The sequence below is a fragment of the Rhipicephalus microplus genome, chromosome 9 (genome assembly GCF_043290135.1).
Source record: "Rhipicephalus microplus isolate Deutch F79 chromosome 9, USDA_Rmic, whole genome shotgun sequence".
NCBI lineage: Eukaryota > Metazoa > Arthropoda > Arachnida > Ixodida > Ixodidae > Rhipicephalus > Rhipicephalus microplus.
In genome coordinates this window covers 70,068,290-70,093,163 of record NC_134708.1, presented here as the reverse complement: position 1 = coordinate 70,093,163, position 24,874 = coordinate 70,068,290, and the positions used below count along the sequence as shown (strand labels likewise).

Sequence of the window (24,874 nt, the reverse complement as noted above, 5' to 3'; positions counted from 1 at the left end):
AGAAGCAGCCATCTGTGTAACGCTGCGAGGCTCAGCCAAATGATCATCGGGAGTACTCCGCGCTGTGACTTCACTAGATTCCTTCGATGTATAAAGCATATGACGCTAACAGCCGTATCAGCAATGCCAGCTAGCATTCATGTTTCTATAGGTATGCTTGCCGCCACATTACCAGGGAGCCCACATGACCGTCTCTTGCTGTAGGCTCCCTCACACAACACACTTGGCACTTCCCTCCACCGCACTCGGTATTCACCTACGAGTGACTTCGATTACGTGGGCTTCACTGCCGGGCTCTTTAATCCGCCAGGGCAAGCAGCATGGAAGCTTAATGATGGCAACAAAACGCGAATCCCCCGCGTGCCTCTGCCACCCGCCTTTTTTTTTGTCACGTGACCTCAAAGTCGCTTGACAATACGTAGCCACTAGAAGCCGATCACGTTACCAATGACGTCATATGTGACGTTCTAACTTGGGGTCATGTGACCCCGAGCTGTTGAGGCGGAAATAGACTCTCCCCTCGGCAAAAGTCACTCCAGCTTATGAGTGCGTACATGTCCAGTGCTGGGCATCCGCTTTTGAGGAGGACATTGTATATGAATTTTTTATAACCACCGCTCTCAAAATGCATGTTGTAATTTTTCTTCCTTCCTGTCGATGCAAAATTCAACTTTCTCTGTGTGCACCATCTACAGGAGGTCCCTATTCAGTATCCGACTTCGGGACTTCCTCTTCCATATACTGAATTGCTATAACTTTAATTTATGGAAATAAAAAAATCTTATTCTGAAACTGAATGCCGCGGACCGTAATTCTAAACGTGTATCCGGCTGTTGTCCCGAACACACCACTTTATAACAGCACTGCAAACTGAGAGCTGCGAGAGAGGGAACACTAAAGAGCAAAACAATTTCTCGCGTACAGTACAGTTTCACAATCCCCACTCCCCCCCCCCCCCAAAAAAAAAAAAGAACACTCTTACTAAGAGACGATGCTTGGTAAGCTAGAAAACGCGGATGGAGACACCACCCATAGATTTCCGTTGTCAACACCAAGACGTCGTAGATTTAGAAGGCGTCTAGTAGGTCCTACACAGCTCCTAATTGATATAAACGAAGTACAATGTCGTCTGTAAGTGCCATACGCCTAGCGTAAGAAGGTTCCAAAAATTTCATCAAGCCAACGTCACGAAAATTTGAAAAAAAATTACATCGTTAAATTTTCAAATCCGCGCGAGGAGATTTTGACACGCACTTTTAAAAATGAAACTTCAACCTTGACTTTCTCCGCTAAAAATGTACTTAAGATATTGAACCTTGTGACATTGGAGCTTTGAGAGTGAATTTTACCAATATCAACCAAGACAATGTTTGTCTTTACTCCTTAATCTTAACAATAGCGAGAGGTAATGAAATAACGAATGAAAAAAATTGTAGTTACATAGGAATCGACACGACGTCTGTAGCGTGATGACTCGATTCCCATTTTTTGAAAGCGACGCATTTCTTATCGATGACTTTGAGCGTATCTATCTATCTATTTATTTAGCCGCTTACGTTGGGGTGCTTTCGTGGTCACCCCCTTAACTTGGCGTGAACCAAAATTAGCATGCGAGGGTAAGAAGATTTGACGAATATGCACGCGCTAGTCAAGACAGAATAATGTCACAATCACGTCGCGTACGTCGTCAAACCCTCCCCGCCAGACAGTGGCACATACCCATGGGTGGGTATGTGCCACTGGTATGCGGATATGTGCCACAGGTGACTGACACTTAGTATCTACGCAGGAACTACGAGAACACGTTGGGGCAACTTTAACGCGTGAGCGTTAAGCAATACCCAACATCGGTAGCGTCGACCCAGCGAAGGCACAGAATAAATGTGAGTGTTAAGAAAACCTCACATAGGCAGTGTTGACCCCCAGACGAATCCAAATAATATATCTCAGGGTCTCAGCAGGAATTGAACCCAAGCATTGTGCGTGGCAGTCAAGCATTCTACCACAGAGCTATACGCCAGGTCTCGGGACTACTTTTCAAATACACGCTAACCTTCGTGAAACATCAATAGTGGTTGCAGTGCTGCCTACCCAATTTTATAAACATTACATACGTACGCCTTCGATACGGCCGTCTCGTCAGGCTAACGCCAATTGTGCTTAGTTGCCATGCGCTGAAGTTGATTTACGTAGCAGTGTCCAGTACAAGCATCTTGGCGAGCATCAGCGCTTCATATCAGCTTCTGATGTTGATAATACGCATGTTCCACTTGACATCATTGCGCAAGTGCAAACAACTGGTTATATAAACATCTGCAACTCTTCAATATATGTCTGTGCGTGCAACATTTGTACATACATTTAGCGTCATTTCATGACGTGTCGCTCAATAGGAAATTGCAACACGGTCCCCTTCCGTCCGCATGCTTCGCTTACCGACGATACCCAGGTACGTGGGATCTGCCAAAATTTTTTTTTACACAATTCCTTTGAATAACGAAATTGAATTAAAACATATTTGTATCGCAGCAAATCGTGGTGAATTTCACCTCGGAGAAGTAAAGTTCAAGTATTGACACATTTCGCTTTGCACGTAACACCCAAGCAAGCTTGCGCAAGAAGGATGGCTTTTTTTATATGGACATCCGTTCGCTTTACGTAACTGCCGCATATCCTACAAATACCGTTTCTCACCTACGCCATGTAGCTCTTTGTATCCACGGGACGGCTTTAAGCTCTCCCATAGTAGAGTACCCTGTACTCTAAATCGTTACCATAGAGAAATAAAAAAGGTGAAGAGTGGACACTCCCGTAGACCCCAGCGGCCCAATCGACTCTAGCACACCTAGTGGTTGATGAGAGCAAGTGGCTTGCGCTTCCGGTTTCGGTTTCACTGGCGCAACTTTTGAATTACTTTGCATAACCGACGTTTGGCTATGTCGTAAGTTCATAATTTCAGACCACTATTCATCGCCCAAATGGATAGTTTTTGTAGGTCGTTTTGATTTAGCGATTCCCTGTTTTGTTTTGTTCAGTGGTTCGTGCGAATCGGTCGTGACGTAATTTTTATTTTGATTAAGTTATAAAAAAAAGAGATGCAGGTAATGATAATTCACTATCGTTTTATTCATCGCGCTTGTGTTTTTCTTTTGGAACAAGTGATCAATGTATATATCAGTCAAAGAAACAGAGCATCCGCAATGTTTTATTCAAAGGCAAGGTAGAGTATGAGAATATAAAAAGCACAATATGACAAAGGTAGACAACAAATGCATCTCGCCTTACAAATAAATTGTAACAAATATTGTAACAAATACATAGAGAACACAGACAACGCACACATCGCTAGAGTTGGCAGAAGCCGAGAAACTGGTGAAGTATGACACACCGGGCCAGTGGGTAACTAAGGATCTATGGCAAAAACATAGCGCACAATGCTGATGAAGAAGGAAGAAGTGACATATCCCCTTCAGGCGCGAATTAAATCTGACGTAGCGAAAAAAAAATTTTGTTCAGATTATGAATACATAACGCTATTAAAGAAGGAATCCACAAGAAATTCAGAAAAAAATTCATTGGTTCAATTTTTCAATGGCGTCCACATATGTGGACATTGCGCCTCAAAGCAGTCATATTGTCACGTGACCGTTACCCAAGCGCGCGCACGAAGACGCAGGGAAAGGAAGACGACGAAGGTGCGCCATGGCTTGTGCGTGGGTTTTTCGCCATACTGCCTGTTGTATAGGCTCTAGTAAATACATATTTTACATCTCGCTTTCCTTGTTGCAATACCCATGAACGGTGGAGAAGAAGAAAACAAACGCTTTTATTTCGGAGGCTCGCAAATAATCATTGCAGGAACACTGCTTAGGAAGTCTTTTCCGCAAAAATAATCAGAAAGAGTCTATTTGGTATGAAACAAATAAAAACAGTCGTTCTGAGATGTCAGACAAAGGAAAATGTTGCATTTCCTGCAGCGGACACGGCTTTTGGATGTGCATTCCTCTCTCCGGCAGCGTTGTGCGTTAGCCATGTTTACTTGCTGCGGCCAATGATTAATCCCATCATAGCGAACAGTGCTGACTGGTAGTGGTGAAGCATTGGGTACCTTCTTTTTCACTGTTCGGGAGTTGTCATTGCTCGGACGTCCACGCTTCTTTTGTGGCTTATTGCTGTTCAGCAGGCAATTCGCGACGTCTGTTTGGAACGCCATCATGTCCAGTGTCTCTTTTCTTAGTAGCCCTGCTTTATTGGCATCCCTTAAGTATTCAAGCCAACTGTTGGAGAGCGCAAAAGATGCAAAATGGGAAATCACTCTCACAGGCCACTTTTTCGTTCGCGTCCGCATTGGGTAGAGGGACATGATGAAGTCTAGTTTGTCTACTCCACCCATGTATTTGTTGTAGTCCAGGACTACCTCTGGACAGTCAATGTCAACGTGGACCTTTTGGGATTCGCTCCATCTTCTCACGGTGCCAATATTTCCAACTCCAAGGTGGGTAGAAGCCATGTTGACGGTCCCGTTGTCTTGCCAACGAACAAGGACAACTTCGTCGTTCTGGGAAACCCGCTCATCATAGCTTCCCCGTCCTTCTTTCTTCATTTCCTTGTCTGTTTTCATGACGCATCCTGCCAAGCGGTTTCCCCTAATTGTGCCACTAGCCAAAATGCCGATCTTTTTTAACTCAAGAAAGAGCTTCACGGACGTAAAATAATTGTCCATGTAGCACTTGATGTTCTGTGCCTTCGGGAGGCTTTCAACAAGGCGCATTACGACGGAGCCACCAAGGCCAAGATGTGCATGTTCTTTGCTCACTCCCGTTCCCTTCCCTTGGTAAAACTCAAAGTCATGTGCAAGACCGTCAAAACTGCAGCGTACAAAAACCTTCACGCCTTCTGGGTTCGGTTTTCCTTTCACAAATTGCTTTGCAGCAATGCGTCCTGTGAACGGCACCATCTGTTCATCGATGCTATTCTGTTCCAAGGGAACAAGCTGTAAGCAGCGGCTTCTGACAGCTTCTAGCAACGGCCTAACTTTCCAAAATTTGTCTTGGCTGTTCGGGTCCCGTTCTTCATTAGCGTCGCTTATGTGGAGAGCGCCTCTGATTTTGAAGAATCGCTTCACGCCCATCGAATCGGCTATTGCGGGAATCCTCGTTGCAGTTTGCCAATACATTCTGACGCGTGGGTATTTCAGAACACCCATCAGCATGAGCATTCCAAAAAATATTTTGATCTCTTCTTTTGTAGTGGCTAATACGGCACCGTCTCTTTGCAGGACATACCTGTTTGTGAATTCAGCAAGGTCTTCAAATATCTGTTCGGTGAAATACTTGCTAAAATACACAAGTGGCTGCTGGCATGTCGAGGCTACTTCAGGATTGTAGTGGCAGTCAACATCACTTGGAGCAAAATCTTTCTTCACCCATTTGAACTCAGCCTTCGTAGATGCCGCAGGTGCGTTCGAGCTGACCGTGGCGTCTGGTCGTGCAGGCAGTGCAGCTGTGGTCGTGGATGCGGTCACCTGACCATTGGCAGGCTGAAACAAACAGCGTAAATTAGGGTCAAAGTACCTTTAGACAGTTTGGTGCCATATGTTTCCCGAGAACACAAAATAATGTCTCACAATCTCGAGCAAACTTACTATGTTTTCTTCATTTTCTGCTTCCAATTCGTCATCTGAAAAGTCGCCATCTGAGATATCTCCATTTGATATTCTCATGAGGATTTCTTCTGCTGTCGCATCATCAACTTTCTGACGTTTTGAAGCATGATCTTCAAGTCCTGGAGACAAAAAATCACACATAACCATCATATCTGCGCACACGGTGCGAAATGGCTGCCCTGCAACAAAGGCAGCACTAAGGCGCAATGTCCACGATCGTGGACGCGGTATTTTACGCACCCTTTTTGACGTTATAAATAGTTTCTAGTTGCAAAAGTCTTGTTTATTGGCATGAGGTATCTCTTAGCTCTTACTGACAAGTGCATAATTTCATGCCACCTCGAATGAAACATAGCAAGGGCTTGAAAAGTGAGAGCCACTTACGTGCGCCGCCGTAAAACGTGGAGGCGTCCATCTTTGAGAGTTGTTTTTGTAGTTATTTTGTGTCAGCTGCGGCAGATGGCGCCACGGGTCGCTGCAGCAACATGTAGTGATAGAGAGAGCACTGGTTGCGCGCGAGATTCAAAGTAAATTTCGAGATATTGAGCTGTGAAGTTGGCGTCCACAAATGTGGACGCTGCGCCTGAAGGGGTTACACACAGCAATGAAGTCGCGAATCACGCCTGGGCTTAACTGAAATAATGCATAGAAAAAAAGAGCGCACAGAAACCACACGACACAATATAACAGAAAGGCAAAGGTGCAGTGTGCTGGCTGTGCTTAAGAACAGCTAGTCCAAAATGAAAAAAAGCAGACTTGATGCCTGCTTGTCCTCAGAAAGGTAGGGCTTTGCAGCTTGCTCACTACGTGAAAGACAAACTTTATGCTACAACACTGGCAGGTCTTGTGGCTTTTGTTATGCGTCGCCTTCATCAAAAACTTAAGATCCCAAGTGATTTGCGTTTGGGTGTTGCTGTGACGCTTGCGAGCTAAAATAGATTGTAGTCATCACTTTATCCAGAATTGTGGACTTTAATTGGTGCTACGAGAGCGGTATTACAGGGCTAATAAATAGCAGAAGGAAACCACTTTGGCTCATTATTTTTCACAAAGGCTCTACATCGTACGTTATCACTCACAAGCTATATAAAAATAAAATGGCAGCGTCCGCAGCCCCATCAAACACTACAAGTTTGGGTATTCTTTTGAAAATTTTGATGGGCAAGATGAGGAGGTTGATGAGAAGCTAAAATACGAAAAGCGTGATAACATGAACCGTGCCCACTTCATACTGTGTTCCTTACCCGCTCGAAGACATTTCAACAAGCGGTTTTGTTATCGATATATTACTTGAGCTGGAGAGATAAAGCATACACAGTGACCAAGCGACCCACAGTAAAGTGTACAGTTCGCCCGTATTTGCTACAAAAAATACAGACAGGATGCCCAACATTCTTTTTAAGGTTATGCAAATCACTTCGAGCGAATACACAGTGTTTGTACTCCTCATAGCGGGTAACCAAAACAATGAATGCAACGAAGGAGTGGTTAGTCCAGTTGAACTGAATATAAGCATATAAGACCATAATGAAGTCTGCTGTAACGAAGTAATAACATAACAAAGCTATTGCAGGATTCGGCTCAACTCCAATACTTTAGTGTAAACCCGCCGCTAATTGCTAACCTTTGAACTTGTCAAGCTGCATGCCCGAGATTGAAGACTGGAACCTAACCCTGTCTAAGTTTCGGTTCACAAAACGCACATGCCAACATAAACGAACCCGGTAAAACATTTTCAGAAACTTAGCGCGACACCCAGCAGAGCAGAAATGAAAATCGCCAACACTTGACAGATGGTGATACAAAACATCGCACACTTTCAGGTGATGTGCAGTGGCCTCAATTATGGCAAGAAAGCGAGATTCAAGTTGTTGTACGTATGCAAAAGCTGCTTCTGATGGCACAGTGAGATTCCCAAAAAGTTTGCTGGGGACGTGGTATGCTTTGAGCATTGTGAAATACTGGTGGGTACCCTTAAGCGTCTCACTGTCGTCTTTCAGTAACTGTGGGCAACTGCAACCGTCACATGCATTCCGAAGGAAGTGTTTGATGAGAAAACCAGCTACATAATATGCAGCGGAGTCATCGATAATATGGGAGTGAATGTTTGTCGCAAGTTCAGAGAGATCGTCTAGAGCGGGAAAGTCGTCAGGCTGTGGCTGTGCACACTCCTCATTATCCACAAGAGACGCACTGGTGAGGGAGAATGGCGACAGCTGTTCCTGGAGGAGGTCACATTCATCATCCTCGACATTTCCGTATTCTGACAGCTTGAAGAGTTTTCTTATGCAGATGTGCTTCAGGCCACAAATAAATTGTGCTACATTGGGGTTGGTGTTGCAACCCTGTTTTTGCCTAATGTGGCCAAATATGTTCTCCAGAGGATCCTGTTGAAGCCTGCGTGTTAACAGGTATTCAAAATTGTAATTTTTGGAGAGGTCGTCCCATAGTTGACAAATTGCCTGAATTGTAATTTGCCAACCTACGATGGTTTGTGGTTGACGTCTGCCAACAAACTGCCATGATGCAATCCAGGGAAGCTGGCCTCGGAGGAAGTCAATCAGCTCTGAATCATTTTTCATGATTGCATGCCGCAGCTTTTGCGAAGTTCTTTTTTTACTTGAGCTGTTCAAGGCATCGAAAATCCTGTCCATACGATCACAAAATTGAGCTGTAGTGATGGCCGAGGCAGGCAGCACCTTCGCATACACCATTGCCGTGATAGCAATCGAAACTGATGCACTGAAGACCTGAGTTGCTCTGCTGACCTTCATATTAGAAAAAGGTTTCTGATGAACGTGCCGTTCAGTCAACTTTGGAGCCAATCGCAACCGCAACTCATGTGAGGATTGGTAAAGGCTTACAATGTGCGACCAGTTAACGATGTCATCCCCAATGTATAACTTGTGTGCTTGGACATTATTGCGCGTTGTTTTAATTAAATGCGGAACATCAAAAATGTAATATACCCGCTCACCATTAACTTCAAAAAAAGGCTTTGCTACAGTCACTTTTAGTTGGTTAGCGAGACTTACATTTGAACTGCCCTGGTCACAAATGACTGCTTTCACTGCAATATTAATGCTCCTAAGCTCCAAAATGAGTGACACCAGCAAGTTATGCATAACAGATGATGGTGTTGATGTGTGCCCTATAGTAAAAGCAACCGGTTGAACCCACTTTCTCGAAACACCAACAAGAAGAAAAACCAGTGCTCGATCAGCGATGGTTGAAGTGCGATGAGTGCCATCATCTGTAAAACCCTGGACAACGTCTCTTGAAGCATCATAGTACAAATTCTTTTTGAGTGCTATTTCGTCGAAAACTAAAGCGCACACTCGGTCCCGTTCATTCCAAGCTTGAGTATTTGTTGCAATGGAAGAAAGGATTCCTGGAATTATGCCTGGAGTCATCTTTACATTAGCTAGCCACCTCCTTAATGAACGCCGGGAGGGCAAAGAAAAATACGGAGCCAGAAATCGGTATGCTCGCGGACCTCGGAAGTTTAAGTGAAGAGCGAATTTCTTGAACCACACGGGAAACCGCTTGCCCTTGCATTTGGGCCTCAAGCGAACATGTGCAGAAAGAAGTTTAAAAACCTCCTCGGTGACGTGCGGTCGGATAACTTCAAGGGCCTTCGTAGTCGATGACGGTGCTTGGTGAGGCTGTCTCTGCAGTCTTTTGATAGTTTTCCGCTGTGCTGCTACTTTGGCTTGCAGATGTTTAATGGTTTGCTTGTACTTCATTGATGGAGACATTGTCGCTGGCACACAGGAACGCACTGCAATAAACAAAAAAATTGATGTAAAAGCGAAGAACAACTAATCCCATACGAGCACTTTCCTCGCTCTTTCAGACCCAAGGTCTGAAACTTTCTGTGGTACAAAGTTTTCGATTCCACTACCTAAAAACAAACCATTCACAATGTTGACAATGCACAAAAAAAATGAAAATCACTGAGAGCCCACCCTTACATTTTGTAAGTGCACACGTAGTGTCCTTTTGAGGATAGTTTCCTCAGAATGTCCTAAACATAAAATAGCACATTAAAAACTGCTGCAATAAAAGCATAGTCACCATTTTCTCTAAGGCACTCAGGCGTGGAGCTGTTGGCGGAGACGTCTTCTGGAGGGTCTTGTGAAGCTTGTTCAGTGCCTCGGACAACGCTGTCGGAACAATCTTGCGAGCGGCCTGCGGAAGTCTCTATATCAATCCACTCTGGTGTTGAAGTGAACATACAACTTACCGGCCACACAAGTTCCTTTTGTGACAGCTGAACGACTGGTTAAGGTTTTCTCCGGCAAGACGAAATCATCAGAAATTCTTTCACCAGCTACAAGGGAGCTGCCACCTGCAGAGGTTTGGTCAACAGTCAATTTGGGTAAAAAAAAAAAGAAATCGCGACACTGAACGCACCCTGTTCATCGGGGCACCTCAATGTGTGGGAGCCGCTTTCTGAAGCCTCTACCGCAGGTCCTGAAGAGATGAAATTACGACAATGTGTCAGTAAGAGGCTTATAATAACACAAACTGAAGCTCATCCGCACCTTGCAGTGCAGCTTCTGCAGCCATGTCACAGTCACTACTTGAAGCGACGCTCAGAGAACCTGCATATATGTGCAGTTGGTACAAGTTACAAAGCTTGTAGCATGGGGAAGCTTAAACAGCTCTTTCAAACGCATAAATTGGTCGAACGTGGAAGAAAAGAGACGGCACCAACTAGGAAACAAGTAATTTGTGATTTTTGGAATTATCAACAGTGGCAGCTTTCACTGATGAAAGGTATACGTACATGTGCACTCAGGCTTGAAGATAACGTGAAATAGCCCTTTAAAGTCTTTCAAAACAAGTTGCGCAGGTCCAGAGCATCAAAAAATGACAGAAATGTAAAGCTGCTGTTAGGAAGGTAATAGCCCACAATTCACAGAACTTAAGACTTTCCAAGTGTTACTTCTGTAGTGAGGTTTCTCTATCGGCTACAGAGATCTTCACGGTTAACTGTCGCCACTGATTCAATACAAGTGGCTGCTATTGCACATATTTGAGTTTCAGTCAATCACTTACATGGTGCAGCTGGTTGCACACTGGGAACAGCCATTCTTGTAAGCCTTGTGTGCCCAGGGTCCATGAAACTTTGAGCAGTAAAATGGTCGCTACAAACCCTGTACGTTGCGTACAATAGGCTGGCCGGCTTACTCAGGAGATCATCGCGTCCAGCATACTGCATCCATGCTTTCATCCTGCATTGGCAATGAACTATCAGCTGAAAGGGGAAGTGCTTGAATAGTGATTTTTTATTGTTACCCTCACTTAGCAAGTACGAACAGTAAGCCTACAGACATGCAAACCATACAAAAGCTTTAACACACCTGCCGTCCCGTGGTACGCGGAAGAAACTCGTCCCAGGCTTCTTGTGGGTTCTGCCATTGTTGAAGCACCACGATACACAGCAGTAGCTGCCGTAGCTTGGACCGCCGGACGGCATGGCGTCAGCGCGGTCTGAAAATGTTAGTAAGTGGATGCTTCGCTGTCAAATTACAAAAAAGATATGTGCACGTCATAAGTGTACCAGCAAACCCCTTTGAATGATTAGCTAATCGATGCACAATACAAAACCAGTGATACATCTCTGACCCATAAAACTCTGACTTACAAAGATATACGTCAAGACCACGAACAAAGATCTTCAGAAGTTTCCAGGCCGCTATCCCTTGTAATGCAATGGTATCGCGGCCTGGGAACATTAGAACACCTTCGTGCGTACGCAGTATCAGCAGTACATTGGGAAGAAAAATCGTAGTTGAAATTTGTGCGGTAAAATTATATTGGAAACGTCAAAAAAATTTGTGGGCAGCTTGCACTAGTGGCACAAGGCTAGCGAAGAAACGAAGATGATGGCCACTTGGCTAGTCCAGATTTGCCTCCGGCACACCAAGAATTATTCGTGTTCCGAGCCTTCGGGAAATGCGTCGTGAAGCATGCGAGGCCCAACAAACGCTTCTCAATATTTTGCACCGAGCCTACGACCTAGCTGCCCAGCTATGCTCAGCGCACAGACGCTCGCGTCCGTGGCAGACGCAGCACGCGTCGCCTCGGCTTGACGCCGTGCCGCCTTTTCTATACTGCATACGTTGCACAATGTTCCCGTCTAACCGCCGCATAGAGCCACAAACTTTCTTTTTAGCGAACCTCCCAGTCCTTACAAGCTTCAGAAAAAGGTTACAACTGCGTGAATGACACGCCACGTAAGAAACAAACTCGCACACACGAAGCGCAACGTGTGTGTGTGCATCTTTCTATGTTTGTTGCATGGTGTCTTTTTCGCGCAGGCGTAACCGTTTTCTGAAAAAATGACCCAACAAGACCAACAACATGTCATTCAACAAGCTTCGCTTGAAAACGTGCCTCACCTGTTATCTCACGCTTGAAAACGCCGACGCAGCCGACGTTGACGAAAGCGACGAAAGCGTCTCGCTGTCAGTCATGCATGGGCTTGTCGCTGGATAGATGGTGTTTATGACAGTACGGCTGAAGAAAAATAATCGCGTAAGGTGTGTTGAATAAATCGTTTTTATGTATAAAGAACATACCAAATTTGGGCGTGTAATTATTAATTTGTGAAAACAATTCTGTTGCATTGATTATAACTGTGTTTTTTTTTGCGCTTGCGCCCTCTGACGTGTGGTGGGAGCACTAGTTCGTTACGTAGTCGTGACGCACTTCCTGAGGCCAGGTTTCGCGGAGTGTCCGCTCTTGTCTTCTTCTTTCTCTATGTCGTTACCCCCTTTTTCCAATCCCCCCCCCCCCCCCGATTGCGGCTAACAGCAGTACGGGACGGCTTTCTGCTCTCCCATAGTAGAGTACCTCGTACTCTAAATCGTTGACAACTTCTTTTCTAAACACATGATGAGCACGTGGGATGGCTTTCAGCTCTCCCATAGAACAGTGCCAAGTACTGTAAATCGTTAACCACTTGTTCTAAACAGTCTGCAAGGCAATCGTGTTTTGGCCAGTCACAATAATCTGTCTTACGACCACGCAGACACCACCTTCGCAGCCGCTTCCTACGCGTGATCGATCCCAATTTTTGGCGCATTTCGAAGAGATGTCATGTTCGGCCATGCGGACAAACTGTGACATACCGCCTATGCCTATCATGAAATGCGTGTCATGTGAGAACAAGACTACATGCCACAGTCAAGGCGCCAATATATTTCGACGTTTCGGTGCGCGTGCTCGCCGGCGTTCATATCGTCGCGCCACGCCGGCGTTGCGACGCCAGGCGCCGCTCCTGCCGTATACTCGCAGGCGCGCGCCGCGCTGCGTTGCTTTGACGCATGCGCGTCTCAACGCGTCCGGCGTCCCTCCGTCACGAAAAGAGGGAGATGCAGTGTGGTCTGGGTAACGCATCGGCGCGAATTTCGCGCCGGTTGCCATCAGGCTGGGCCGACGGACGCTCGTAGCACCTGGCGTCAGACCATAGAGTGCTCGCGTTTTACTAACGTAGCGTCGCTGCGTCCAGCGTGCGAGCGCGTCAACGCCACGTTGGAGTATATTGGGCCCTTTATGATGCCCTCACGGCCGTTTTGCTAGCTCCACATGTACCAAATTTGGTGTTACGTGACGTCAATGGATGACGAAATATATGACTGATGTAAACATGATAATCCTGGCACGCGTGTCATGTAAGAACATGACAACATATCACGCTAATAGCGTGCTCGCGGCCGTTTCAGTAGCTCCACAGATATTAAATTTGGTATCAAGTGACGGGAATAGATGGCGAAGGTAAACGACACATCCAAACATGATTAGCAATGTCACACACCGCGAAAGACTAGACTGGACTATGACTTAGTGTGCGCGCGTGTGCTGCCGAATGTGCTGTTTCTCTCTTCCCTCTCTGCTCTCTTTCATCTCCCATCCCTCTCCCATGCGCAGGGTAGCAAACCGGTTGCCTATAGGCTGGTTAACCTCCCTGCCTTTCTTTTCTCTCTATTTTCCTTCCTTCCTTCCTTCCAAACATGATAATCATGACACGGAAGTCATGTACGGCTTGTTTAATTACCTCCACCTCGTAACGTTGTGCTGATTTTAAAGTGACTTCTCAACCTTTCTTATTCGTGCTTCGCATATCTCACTGTACGTGAGATCTGCCCCCCCCCCCCTTTTTTTGTGTGTGTGTCAGAGAAACTGTCTTTCTGGGTGAGGAGGAATTCCTTCGACACTGGTCCTGCCCTTTTGTGTTCGTCTTCGAGAGACGTGTAAAACTTGTTTTCAGGCCTGCCTGGTTTTGACTACAGGTTCATGTTTGTTTAGTACTCGCACAAATACCTTGTAGATACTATGTAAATACCTAACATATAGATCTTTACATTTTATTTGTGTGTTCTTCGTTTACCATGTATTGTACATATGTAAACATATGCTTTTGTAACAAGTCTTGTGTATCTGTGTATGTTGTGTTCCGGTACATATGTAAACCTATTATTTTGTAAAAATTTTTCGTGTGTCAGTGGATGTAGTGTTCTATCGCCATGTTCCGTTGGATTGTAATTGATGTTCACTGTTCGTGACAATAAATTTCTCTTCACAGTCTTGTAAATTCTGTACATATATCATCGTGTATATTGTCCATATTATGATTAGTGTATATATGTAGTGCATGTGGTCATTAGTAACATGTGTTAGGGACACCCTACGGACTTGTGCAGAGCAGCCACCAATTATTTTAGCAGCAAAACGGTTTAAGCTCATCGCGATTTGTCTGTCGGAAGCATAAAAACATCATCATCGTGAAACGATACTTGCTTGCTTGCTTGCTTGTTCCTTTCTTTTGTGGCTCTCACCCACTAAGGGGGATTGGCCAAGAAGCCGGTGGTTAATGCAAGTCAATACCTATAGATTTTCTAGGTTAGGGGAATATGATTACTGTGTTTTGACTGTGAAATTAATTTGGCACAATGTAAAAAAAAGAAAAGAAAAAGGGGGGGGGGAGAGAAATAATAGAATTTGTTGAAACGATACGCGCTGTCTTCATCCTGTTCATTCTCTTCTTCATCTTCTGCTTCGTTCCCAAGCACGCGCGCCGATTTGTCCGATATACATAACTATTCCATTTTCGTAAACAGCGGTAGGCGCCGTCGACATACCGAGGCGCTGGTAGCGCCGTCGCGGAGCGCAGGTTTCGCCTAGCCCGAAGCTCGCCGCCGCCCCCTTTGATCACGTGACAACTGTCACAGCAGCTACAAAGCTGCCTCCGAGCTCAGCGCGTCGGGGAGCCTCCCTGCGACTGTACCGCGGTTCCACGACGCGTTGTGCTCAGAGGCAGCTTTGCAGCTGCTGTGCTAGAGGGCTATGGTGAGCTTTGTGCTGGGCGGATCTGTGTTCATGTGGCAGGTAGTGACCAAGTACTGCACTCCAATCATGCTCTGGTGAGCGATCACGTTACCCGCTGTGGTCGCCAGTGAAGCCGCACCCCAGGTCTTTCATTGACTTACTCTGCGCTGAGTATATATATATACATGTCTGCTTCTATCTGGTAAGAAGTGCATATCTAACACGTGCAGATTACACAATTGCCTGGTTTGTGGTCACCGTATCACGTGAAATGGCGAATAGGACTAAAACTCATCTGGTCGGGAAGGAAATGGTATCATCAGAAAAACAAAACTGATAACCAAAATGTGTTTTTGTTTTTTGTTTAAGTTCGCGTCAATAATCGCTTCGATAATCTCGCGTATCTAGGCGGGACATTTTCGTCGTTTTGATATCGTTTCATTTAAAAAAAATTGACCGCTATTTTCTATGGTAGCCATTTTATTTAGCGCTACTGTAAGCTTAGAGGTCAGAGTGTATAACCACAGAATGATGCCGCGGAAAACGCAGTCAAGCATTTGTAATCACGTGTTACGACCTGCACCGAATATGGAGTCGTATAGATGGTTTAAAAGTTGCAAGCGTTGTACCAAAAAAAAAAAAAAAACTTTGGTCACCTCATTTACCAGCTCCTAACGTCACAACTGACAGCACGTTTCCAAGTTCTTTTCAACGGTAAAGAAAGTGTATCTTTTGTTTCTAACACAAAAGGACCGTGAGTAAAGTACAAGGGAATATTTTATCATTTTTATGTAGCTCAAATTAACAGTTATCTGAATATATTTTCCCAAATAAGGGAAGGAAACTGTAAAATGAGTGGGCTATTTTCTAAAGCTCTTGTTGTCAGCCGATGCTATTAAGACACATTGGTGGGACTAAACCAGATGTCATCAAGGGGCCAAGGGCCTGTGGTTGTAAACAGTGAGCGGGTCTACACACACAACATGTGAAAACATGTCGTAGTCACGTTTTATGTTGAATTTTAATGGCAGATCCAAATCAGGTTTTTCTGCTCTGAGCGGAGCAATCACATTCCCATGGCGGCTGGGAGCGTGAATGGTGTGTCCCAATGGCAGATTGAGAGGCACCTCAGATCACGGATTGCTCCGTGGAGCAAGACTCCTTGCTCCGCCGAAATCGGCGGATTCGACCGGAAGTTCAAGTGGCGTATCTTGTGCGCCCGCCTTTGATCCAATCACCGATGGATGTCCGGAAAACGCTTTGCACTCCCTCGCACCCTCTCGTGCTCCCTCGCTAGATTTCCGTTCACCAAGAGCTCCCGTCGGGAGGCGCGCGTTCCAATCGCCGATTTGGCGAGAGCAATCCCGCTCGGATCTGCGCGCTCCATTCGCAATGCGGCCCAGCGCTCGCGATCTGCCATTGCAATTTAACATTGATTACCTGCTTTAAATAAACCTCCGTGTACCTGAAGCAATTCTCTTATTTTCACATGACCACCCCTCCACGGGGTTCAAAAATTGCACCAACGCCAATGACTAGCGCGGCGCGCGTGTGTTGTTGCACGGTGTCAGCAAGATCGGCCTCACTTAACGATCATCGGCACAACCACGCTCCCCGTGATAAAGACGGTTAACGTAAGCAACCTTGAACAAACTGCCACAAGCATTCAAACCGCCAATTAATTTCCAGTGGCGTGCAAGTGTTTTTGCACCCTCAATAAACAGGAAATAATTTTGTAACAATACAATTCTTGTAGATTATGCACCTTTTCGCAGGTACCTATTCTTTAAAAGAATATGCAAACATAATTAAATTTTGTTTTAGACTAACCGAGTATTCAAGAGGTTTGCATTTGGCATTAAAACAGTGGTCGGGCGAGATAACGAACTGTTGCTTGCAGAGCAAAGTATTATGAGATCACTGACTAGCCGATGCGTTATTTTTGCAAATTGAAGTTGTACATGAAGTATAATTAAAAAAGAAATGCGACAGTGCAAACGCGCGACACGCAATGCTAGCGCATGAGAATATGGGCAATAATATGGCCTCCCAAACTGCGCACAAACTGTCAGTTTAGGGTGACGTTTTCATTTAGAGTCAAAGATTGTAAATTGATAACAACTTGACAGCGTTCTTTAAACTGTGAAAACTATATTTTTTCTACACATAATGTTTTACACATAAATGAAACACAGGAAATAAGAGTAGAGCGTCATTAGAACGTTCATATAGTATCCCGCGTACTTCAATTATTTGTGCCTTGAAGATGTTTTGCGTTGATCGTGGAAGCTTAACATCAGTCTTGCTGTCTTCAGACTGCTAATAGTGCATAGCATAGTATTGTATATTAAATTTAGAAAGGGGGTGAAATGAAAATTATGTGGAGGAAGAATTAAGGTAAGGAGCATGGGAAAGAGTAAAGCATAGTATTTAGGGAATGAGAAAGACAAAATAGGAAGAATGGGATACAGAATGAGAAAAAATCAAAAGGAGAGCTAAGAAAAAAAGGAAACAAAGATAAAAAATAGAAAAAAACGAGAAAAAAATAAAAATAAAATAAAAAAACAGGAAAAAATGATCGCGTGTCTGCGTGCTTGGCAGCAAAGGTCGTCGAAATGCGACAATGTTCTACCGGCCTTCTTTGCGTGCGTAGCATTGCATTTTAAGCGCAGCCTAAGAAACACTTAGATCTTTAGAATTGCGTATATATGTATTTTCTAGTAAAGTAACACGCAACCTAATACTTTTGTAGTGATGCTGCGCCGCACATGCGCTTATTATTTGTGTTTTGATCCACAATGCTCACAAGTATGAGCGCATCCACCAGTTCAAGATGGCTGAGCGTTCAGGAAGTTCTTAAACTTTGGCTGGGTGGTTGAATCTTTATGTGTGACAAACACACAGACAGACAGACTACAATTTCTGCCTTCAAGTATCTTAAAAAACTGTCGTCTTTATAACAGAAAGGAAAGAGAGAGAGAGTAATTAAGAAAGATGGCACGAGGGAAAACTAAATAGAAACAACAAATGCCACCAAGCACCGCACTTCTTTCAGAATCGGCACCAGTGATACGGAGCTGCCCGTCAGCTCCGCTCTCTCTTTGTCTCTGCGCCTATAGTGCAAGCTATGCGAACTTTTTTTCGTTAATGGCATATGACTTGTGGTGTAATTAATTGACATCTAACTTGGTGACATCTAACTTGGTGTAATTAATTATCAAACTCGTCAAGCACTGTACTAGTTACGAATAGCGTATTTAGAGGTCTTTTTGTAAATGGTCACAAAAGTAATATTCTAAATGGATTTGGACAGTGAAATAATTTTTCGAAAATGTTATTTCACTTGCTGTCAACGTCGTATGATTATTATTTGAAGAGGAGGTCGTCTCGGTAGGTCAGTTGTTACGGCGCTCCGCTACAGATCCGAAGGTCGCGAGTACGATCTCAGTCGTAGTGGTAGCGTTTCGCGAGGCGAAATGCCCAAGACTCCATGTATACTTTGTGATCTTAGTGCAGGTGACTGATCACTGATCTTAGTGCAGGTGATTTCTGAAGCCCTTCCCTATGGTGTATCTCGTTTTTTTTTTTTTCAATTGCTCAGCCTAACCTTATGAAGTGATTCCGATGGAGGCGGAAATGTTGTAGGCCCGTGTGCTCAGATTTGGGTGCACGTTAAAGAACCCCAGGTGGTCGAAATTTCCGGAGCCCTCCACTACGGCGTCTCTTATAATCATATAGTGGTTTTGGGAAGTTAAAACCCCACATATTTATCAATCAACCTTATGAAGTGATACTGAGTGTGACGTCAAACTCGTGTATTTAGTATCAGAATCACTGTATCCATAACCGCACAGTATCTGTGTGGCGGTAACTTCTGTATCACCGTGCCGTGTACCACCTGAACGTGAATATGTGGGGCAAAACCAAGTCAATCGCCACGTTATGTTTTTCTGATGTCCCCGGACAGGCACAGAACTTTATCGAGGTCCTGAGGAACACTACCTCGCGGAGGTAGAGCAGCGGGCCGCTCCAACATCGGTACGTGTAGGCCGAGTGTAGACGAGTGGGCCCTCTCGGCAGCCCTGAGTTGATGTAAAAGTTCTGCATTGTTTTTTTTATTTCTTCAAATAATACCTCGGCCAGGCGACCGAGCGAAAAAATAAATAGAAATATTCATACATCGAGAACACGCATAGAAAGAGACGCAACAGAAATGAATGAAACGCGAGAAAGGCGATAAGAAAAAAAAATAAGAACCGTTCGAGAAGCACTAAAACCCCTATCGACCACGCTGCCTAGGTGCATAGTGTTCGGGTGACCCTCCGCCTCGACAATACTCGTGGCGCAGGCTACAGACAGTGCGAGAACTGCGAGTTATCGGCGCGCGATTATACGACCAACTCAAAGAGCCAATGGCGCGGCCCACGTTACGGAGTCGACGGTGCGCGAAATTGCCGAGCGCGCGCGGCATGAATGGCAAAATACCGCGGCTCGCGAAAGAGTTCGGCTCGGCTGTCGTGTACGAAGGTATAGCCGGGTCTCCTTCGTCCATTCTTTTCCCAGAGGAGGCGCGGTCCGCTGTGCGAGATGGCGAGGGCGTTCGCGCGAAAAAACGGGACAACTAGGCATACCGTCACGTTTGCGCAACATACAGCTTCGGTGATGTTAGAAGTGAACAGAAAAGAAAGAAGAGCGGGATGAAATAATAATAATAATAATAATAATAATAATAATAATAATAATAATAATAATAATAATAATAATAATAATAATAATAAGACTTCTACTATCAGCCATGGAGGGCTTCGGAAACGTGGACTATTTAGTGATATTAGGACATCGCACAAGACACGGCCTTCTAGCACTTCGCGTACATCCATATGCGGCCGCCACCCCCGAGATCGACCCCATGACCTTTGGGTCAGCCGCCAAGCACCGTATACCGGCTACACCGGGAGAATGCGAGGCAAAATGGCATCATTTGGCGAACGAGTTCCGTCGGATTTCGTTCGACAATCGCTGCAGCGTTTACACGGATCAACAATAAAAATGAAAAATTTTAATCGAGAGCTGCTGCGCGTCAGGAATGGCGGTAAACGGCACACATGGCTCTGAACAAAAGATTAGCTCAAGTGACCCATAATGGAAACGACGAAATTGCGAATAGCGCGTGATAACTGCAGGATGGGCTGCCGTGTTTACTCGACTGTAATGCGACCACGAATGCAACGCGAGGGTCGAGACTTTCAGTAGAAAAAAAAATCTGGGAAAAAGATTTGCGTTGCATTCGAGTGCATAATATTAGTGAAAACCAACAGACAATGAGGCCAAAGAAAGTACAGGGGATGTTTTTAGAAACAGTTGTAATGCAAATGTGAAGAAAGAAAAGTGGACGAAAACATAACTCGCTGTGGGCAGGCACCGAACCTGCGACCTTCGAACAAGCATCGCCCGATGCGTATATACCGCTGAGCTACATACGGAGGCGGTCACCCTTTCGTCCACTTTATGCCCCATAAAGCGGACTACAATGAAACGATCGAGTGTCTGTTCATAGTTAATGTAGCATCGCATTAGACCGGATGGCGAAACTTTTGGTGATCCGTACTGCGACTGAACTCGCCAATGTACTTTTTTTACTGTCGAGTTCCTTATATTTTTTTTTCTAATATAAGAGAGCGGAAAGGGGAGCTAGAGTCTTTATGTAGTTTTTGTTCACCTTTGTCAGCGACTATATGATTGTTAAAATTTACCCGTGCTCAGAAATGCAGTGACCACAACGTTTGCAAATGTGGAGCTGCCTTTTACAGATAAGGGTGTTCGCTTTTTAGCTTAGCATCGTGACTTCGTGGTTCTTTCTATTCCTCATCCTAATGTCACTCCGGCGAATAAGCGAGCTAAGAGGTACGCAACCTGCGTTTCCATGCCACACCAGCACGTACAAGGTAACGATAAGGAGGCTTGATCGCATTCGTGCGGCTGCATTCCACAAACCTGTAAATTTGCCGCGCTTCGGATCGTGGCGCACTCATGCAGACGCCGACACGCGTGGGTGCACGTCTCGCATGCGCCAAAAGCTCGTCGCAAAGCGAGCAATGGATGTGGTTCTGCAACCATGCATGTCTGCGCAGCATGCCGAGGGCTCTCATGCGTGCAGGAGGGCGACGATCGCGGCGTAACTTTGACGCAGACATGCCTAAATAATGTGACACGAGTTTTTCAAGTTATTCGAACAGACGAAGCCGCAGTATTCTGACTATGTAATCAGAACCGGTGTCGTAAGATCGCTTGGCAGAGCCACCACCGCCGGCATGCGTCTTCCGATATCCTTGAAAGAGCGTACTCCGATATCCTTGGCTATCCTTCCTAGATGAAGGAAAAAAGGAGTTACGAGTAGTCAGCCCTCCGAGAATAACCACACCTTAGCGAATGTATGTGAACATAAGTGAAGCTATATTAGAATGTTACGCTTATGCATTTCTCTCCTTCTCTAACTTTTATTCCCCTTGTCTCCTCCCCAGTGCAAGGTAACCTACCAGGCTCAGCCATGGTTAACTTCCCTGCCTTCCTTTCATCCTTATTCTCTCTCTTTTTTCTCCCTTACAACACAACGCAAAACAGCAGTTCCATCTCGATGAAACGAGCTGACCAGCGACTGCCGATAGTTAGAATTCTACTTAGCTCAATTGGTAGAGCAACGGCCTTCGGATAGGCATTGGTTCTGGATTCAATCCCCGGGTTGGGACGAATTCCTATTCAACCAGAAGCCTTCCTTCCTGAAAAATCTGGAAGAATTTCCTTGGAGCTTCGTGCTGCAATCGAATGGTGCTCAGTCATCTCTTCCGTCACCTAGGCATCCCGTAGAACTTATCCGCAAGTTGATCAACACTGAAGGAGGATATATGACACTTTCACTCTAACGAAGTCGTCCAATTTCATTCCTCGTATTATTCGTCGTCTTTCCGAGTCTGTTGCATGCTTTTTTTTATCGTATCACTTGAATTACAGTGGCTCCTGGCGTCCACTGAGAATAAAGCGTGCTACAAACCATCACAAACATATCCAGGGTAAACTTGGGGGGTTTTTCGAGCTTTCCAAACATGTGCGCACGCGATCCGAAGTGTCATCGACCCAACCACATAGCCAACCACATGGTTAGCTGTGTAGTTGTATCATCGTTCCCAAACTCATCGAAATGTTAGCAAAGTGAGATATTGGTCGCGGGATCGAATCCTGGCTGCGGCGGCTGCATTTTCGATTGAGACGAAAATGCTGTAAGCTCGTGTGCTCAGATTTGGGTGCACGGTAGAAAACTCCAGGTGGTCAAAATTTCCGGAGCCCTCTACTACGGCGTTTTCTAATAATCTTATGGTAGTTTTTGGACGTTAAACCTCACATATCAATCGAAGTAAGATATTGGGCTAGATGGTTTTGCATGATTGAAATACTGCGCTACAGTTGCTGCGACATACGAAGTTAGGGAGGCTCTTGTTTAGTGTCCACTTGGTTTCGTGACCCCTCGCTGACTTTGTTTTTCGCAGTAATTGTAGCGCAGTACTTTAATTATCATCAAGAGGTGCTGTTCGCTCGTTCATCCTTCCACGCTTGGAAACGCGGGGCGCTGAGCCGGGAGCCTCGCAACAGGTTCCAGTCACACGCGTCGTGACGGGAAAAGGCAAATTGCACGAGCCTGTCTCGGATACAGTCCTGAAGACAGCATAACTGTCCTTAGGAAACGACGGTTCTGCGGAACAGGAAGTAAGTATTAGCGCAAAGATAGGAACGGAAAGATAATCGCGCACCTGTCCGTGCACGTGCCACTAACCAGAAGGGCATAGAGCTGACAAATGAATACCACGTAGAAAACCGGTCCATATAATGGGTAGTGGGTCAAAATTGAATCGAGGAAGACTTGGACCGAGCTCTACGCTTTTCAAAAAGAAAAGAAAGAATTGAGAAGAAAGCGCTTGGACCCGGGTAACTTCCGACTACACTAAAGCGCTATCGCCACGAGTCATCATCAGTTCGATAAAGGGACGGCAGAATCCTAGCTGCGCGTACACCGGGAACTGTTTACCATCTTCGAGAGATGAGAAAAAAAAAAAGAATAGTTTTGCATATATCTCCGGGACAAACAGGCGACCGGAACCCATTGAAGAAAACAAAGGATGTACGGGGTATCACCAGTATCACGGTAGCCAATACTGGAGAGTTGACGCAGGGAGTGGTGTCGCGAGTGTCTTAGCTTTTGCCTTAACAAGCAGTGCGCTCCGTACGAAACATAGTATAGGAAAGAAAGAGCAGGAGAGAAATAAGAGACAAGAAAAAAAAAGGGAGATAACGGGACGCTCGGCTCTTGTGCTTTCGCATGCAAACGCTTGCTCCTTCGTCGCGTCTCACCTGCGTCGTTGTCTCTCTCTCCCTCTTTCTCTCTCTTGCTCTCTTTCTTTCCTTGTCGAAACGCGCGTGCCGAGCGGCTCGAACGGCTTAGTAGAGAGAGCCGTGCAGAGACAAAAAGGAAGCCAACACACCGGAAAGCTGATCGAGCGAGTCGATAGACGGAACGGCACCTCGCGTCCCTAGGCCTCCTCCTCGTGAAACTCTCATACGAGAACCGGGTCAAGCGGTCGACGGAACCGTGAAATTCGTTTTGCCGTATCCGTCGAGCGAAAGGAAGGGGGAGTGGGGTGGATGCAGTTGCTGGGTTATCTCGGTTCTTTTTGGGGCGTTTGTTGATACTTTTGCGAAGTAGAAGTGTGCGCCCACACGCGTACACGCACGACTACATTTGTTTGACAAAGGTTCCGGTGCGAAGACGTGCGTCCAGTTTCTTCTTTCTCTCAGCTGTAGTTACCATACATGGCTCCTGTACAGAGTTAATGAATATGGAGTCATATACATAATAACTGCACCTGGCTCCATATACAGGCCCGGTGCTTCCAAACACACACACACACACACACACACACACACACACACACACACACACGACTAATGCATGTGATTGGCCGGAGAGATCACATGCATAATCGTCATCATCATAACTCATCATCATGATAATCAGCTTCTTACTCGCCCCTCTGGTCTAGTGACTAGCGTGACGACGACCACAATGCTGCATGCTACTACTATTACGACGACTACTTTTACTACTACCACTGCCACTACTACTACTACTACTACTACGACAACAACGTGGCAGTACTGGGTAGTCTAAGACAGCTTATCCGCAAAATAAATAAGAAGCATGGGAAGACGGATGATGTATCCACGTGAGATGGCATATACAGATGCACACATGTAGTGCATCGCCGCTTACTCTTTCATCACTCCCCTTCCTACACCCAATATACACCCTCCCTCCATCCATCTTATGATGGATAAGGTGGGCGTTTAGTCGACGATCTAAGCGGGCACGTAGTACAGGAGAAACGTCCCGGACCGGGTCATGAAACACCGTATACGAGCCGGGTAAATTCGAGAGGCTCCGTAAGCTGCGGCGTAGACACACGTCTTCGCGCTGGGTAGCCCGTCTAGACTGTCACTCGAGACACGCTAGCGCAATCGCTTCCGCGAGCCTAAGTAAATCCGGAGCACATGTACCGAGGCGCTCGGCAACACGTGTCAAGTGGGACAGGTTCCCTAAAGAGACTGTTGCCGGTGGACGACGTGGACTTCCTTGTTACGCCTGCTCGTGTCTACGTATCGTCCGAGGTCTTCCGATACTTTCGTCTTGTTGTTCTTGCATTGCTGTACGTACGAGCGTAAAGGGAAAGCGGTTTAGAATGTCACGCCCTCTGCCGATCGTTCAACCGACGTGCTTCTTGTTTCGTTTTACTTATATGTTGAGAGAACGGCCCAATCCCTCCA

General features: G+C 45.6%; 2 protein-coding genes and 1 non-coding gene across 4 annotated transcripts in view; 1 reads left to right on the top strand and 2 right to left on the bottom strand.

The window, feature by feature from the left end:
- LOC119163274 (uncharacterized) overlaps positions 1–24,874 on the top strand; it is a 185,812-nt gene that overhangs the window by 94,458 nt on the left and 66,480 nt on the right. The window lies entirely within an intron of this gene.
- LOC142771860 (uncharacterized) lies at positions 6,470–12,428 on the bottom strand. Of its 2 annotated transcripts, XM_075873778.1 has the most exons (8): positions 12,076–12,428; positions 11,035–11,164; positions 10,730–10,905; positions 10,213–10,272; positions 10,082–10,141; positions 9,912–10,016; positions 9,743–9,856; positions 6,470–9,446 (listed from the first exon to the last, which is right to left on the bottom strand). In XM_075873778.1, exons 2-8 carry the CDS (start codon positions 11,148–11,150, stop codon positions 7,285–7,287), a joined length of 2,793 nt encoding a protein of 930 aa, XP_075729893.1. In that variant the 5' UTR covers positions 11,151–11,164; positions 12,076–12,428; the 3' UTR covers positions 6,470–7,284. The 2 variants fall into 2 exon arrangements, with proteins under 2 accessions (XP_075729893.1, XP_075729894.1); XM_075873779.1 differs by lacking the exon at positions 6,470–9,446 and having other exon boundaries at positions 9,828–10,016.
- LOC119165967 (U4atac minor spliceosomal RNA) lies at positions 16,511–16,634 on the bottom strand. The gene has a single exon (XR_005109104.2). It is a non-coding gene; the product is annotated as a U4atac minor spliceosomal RNA (small nuclear RNA).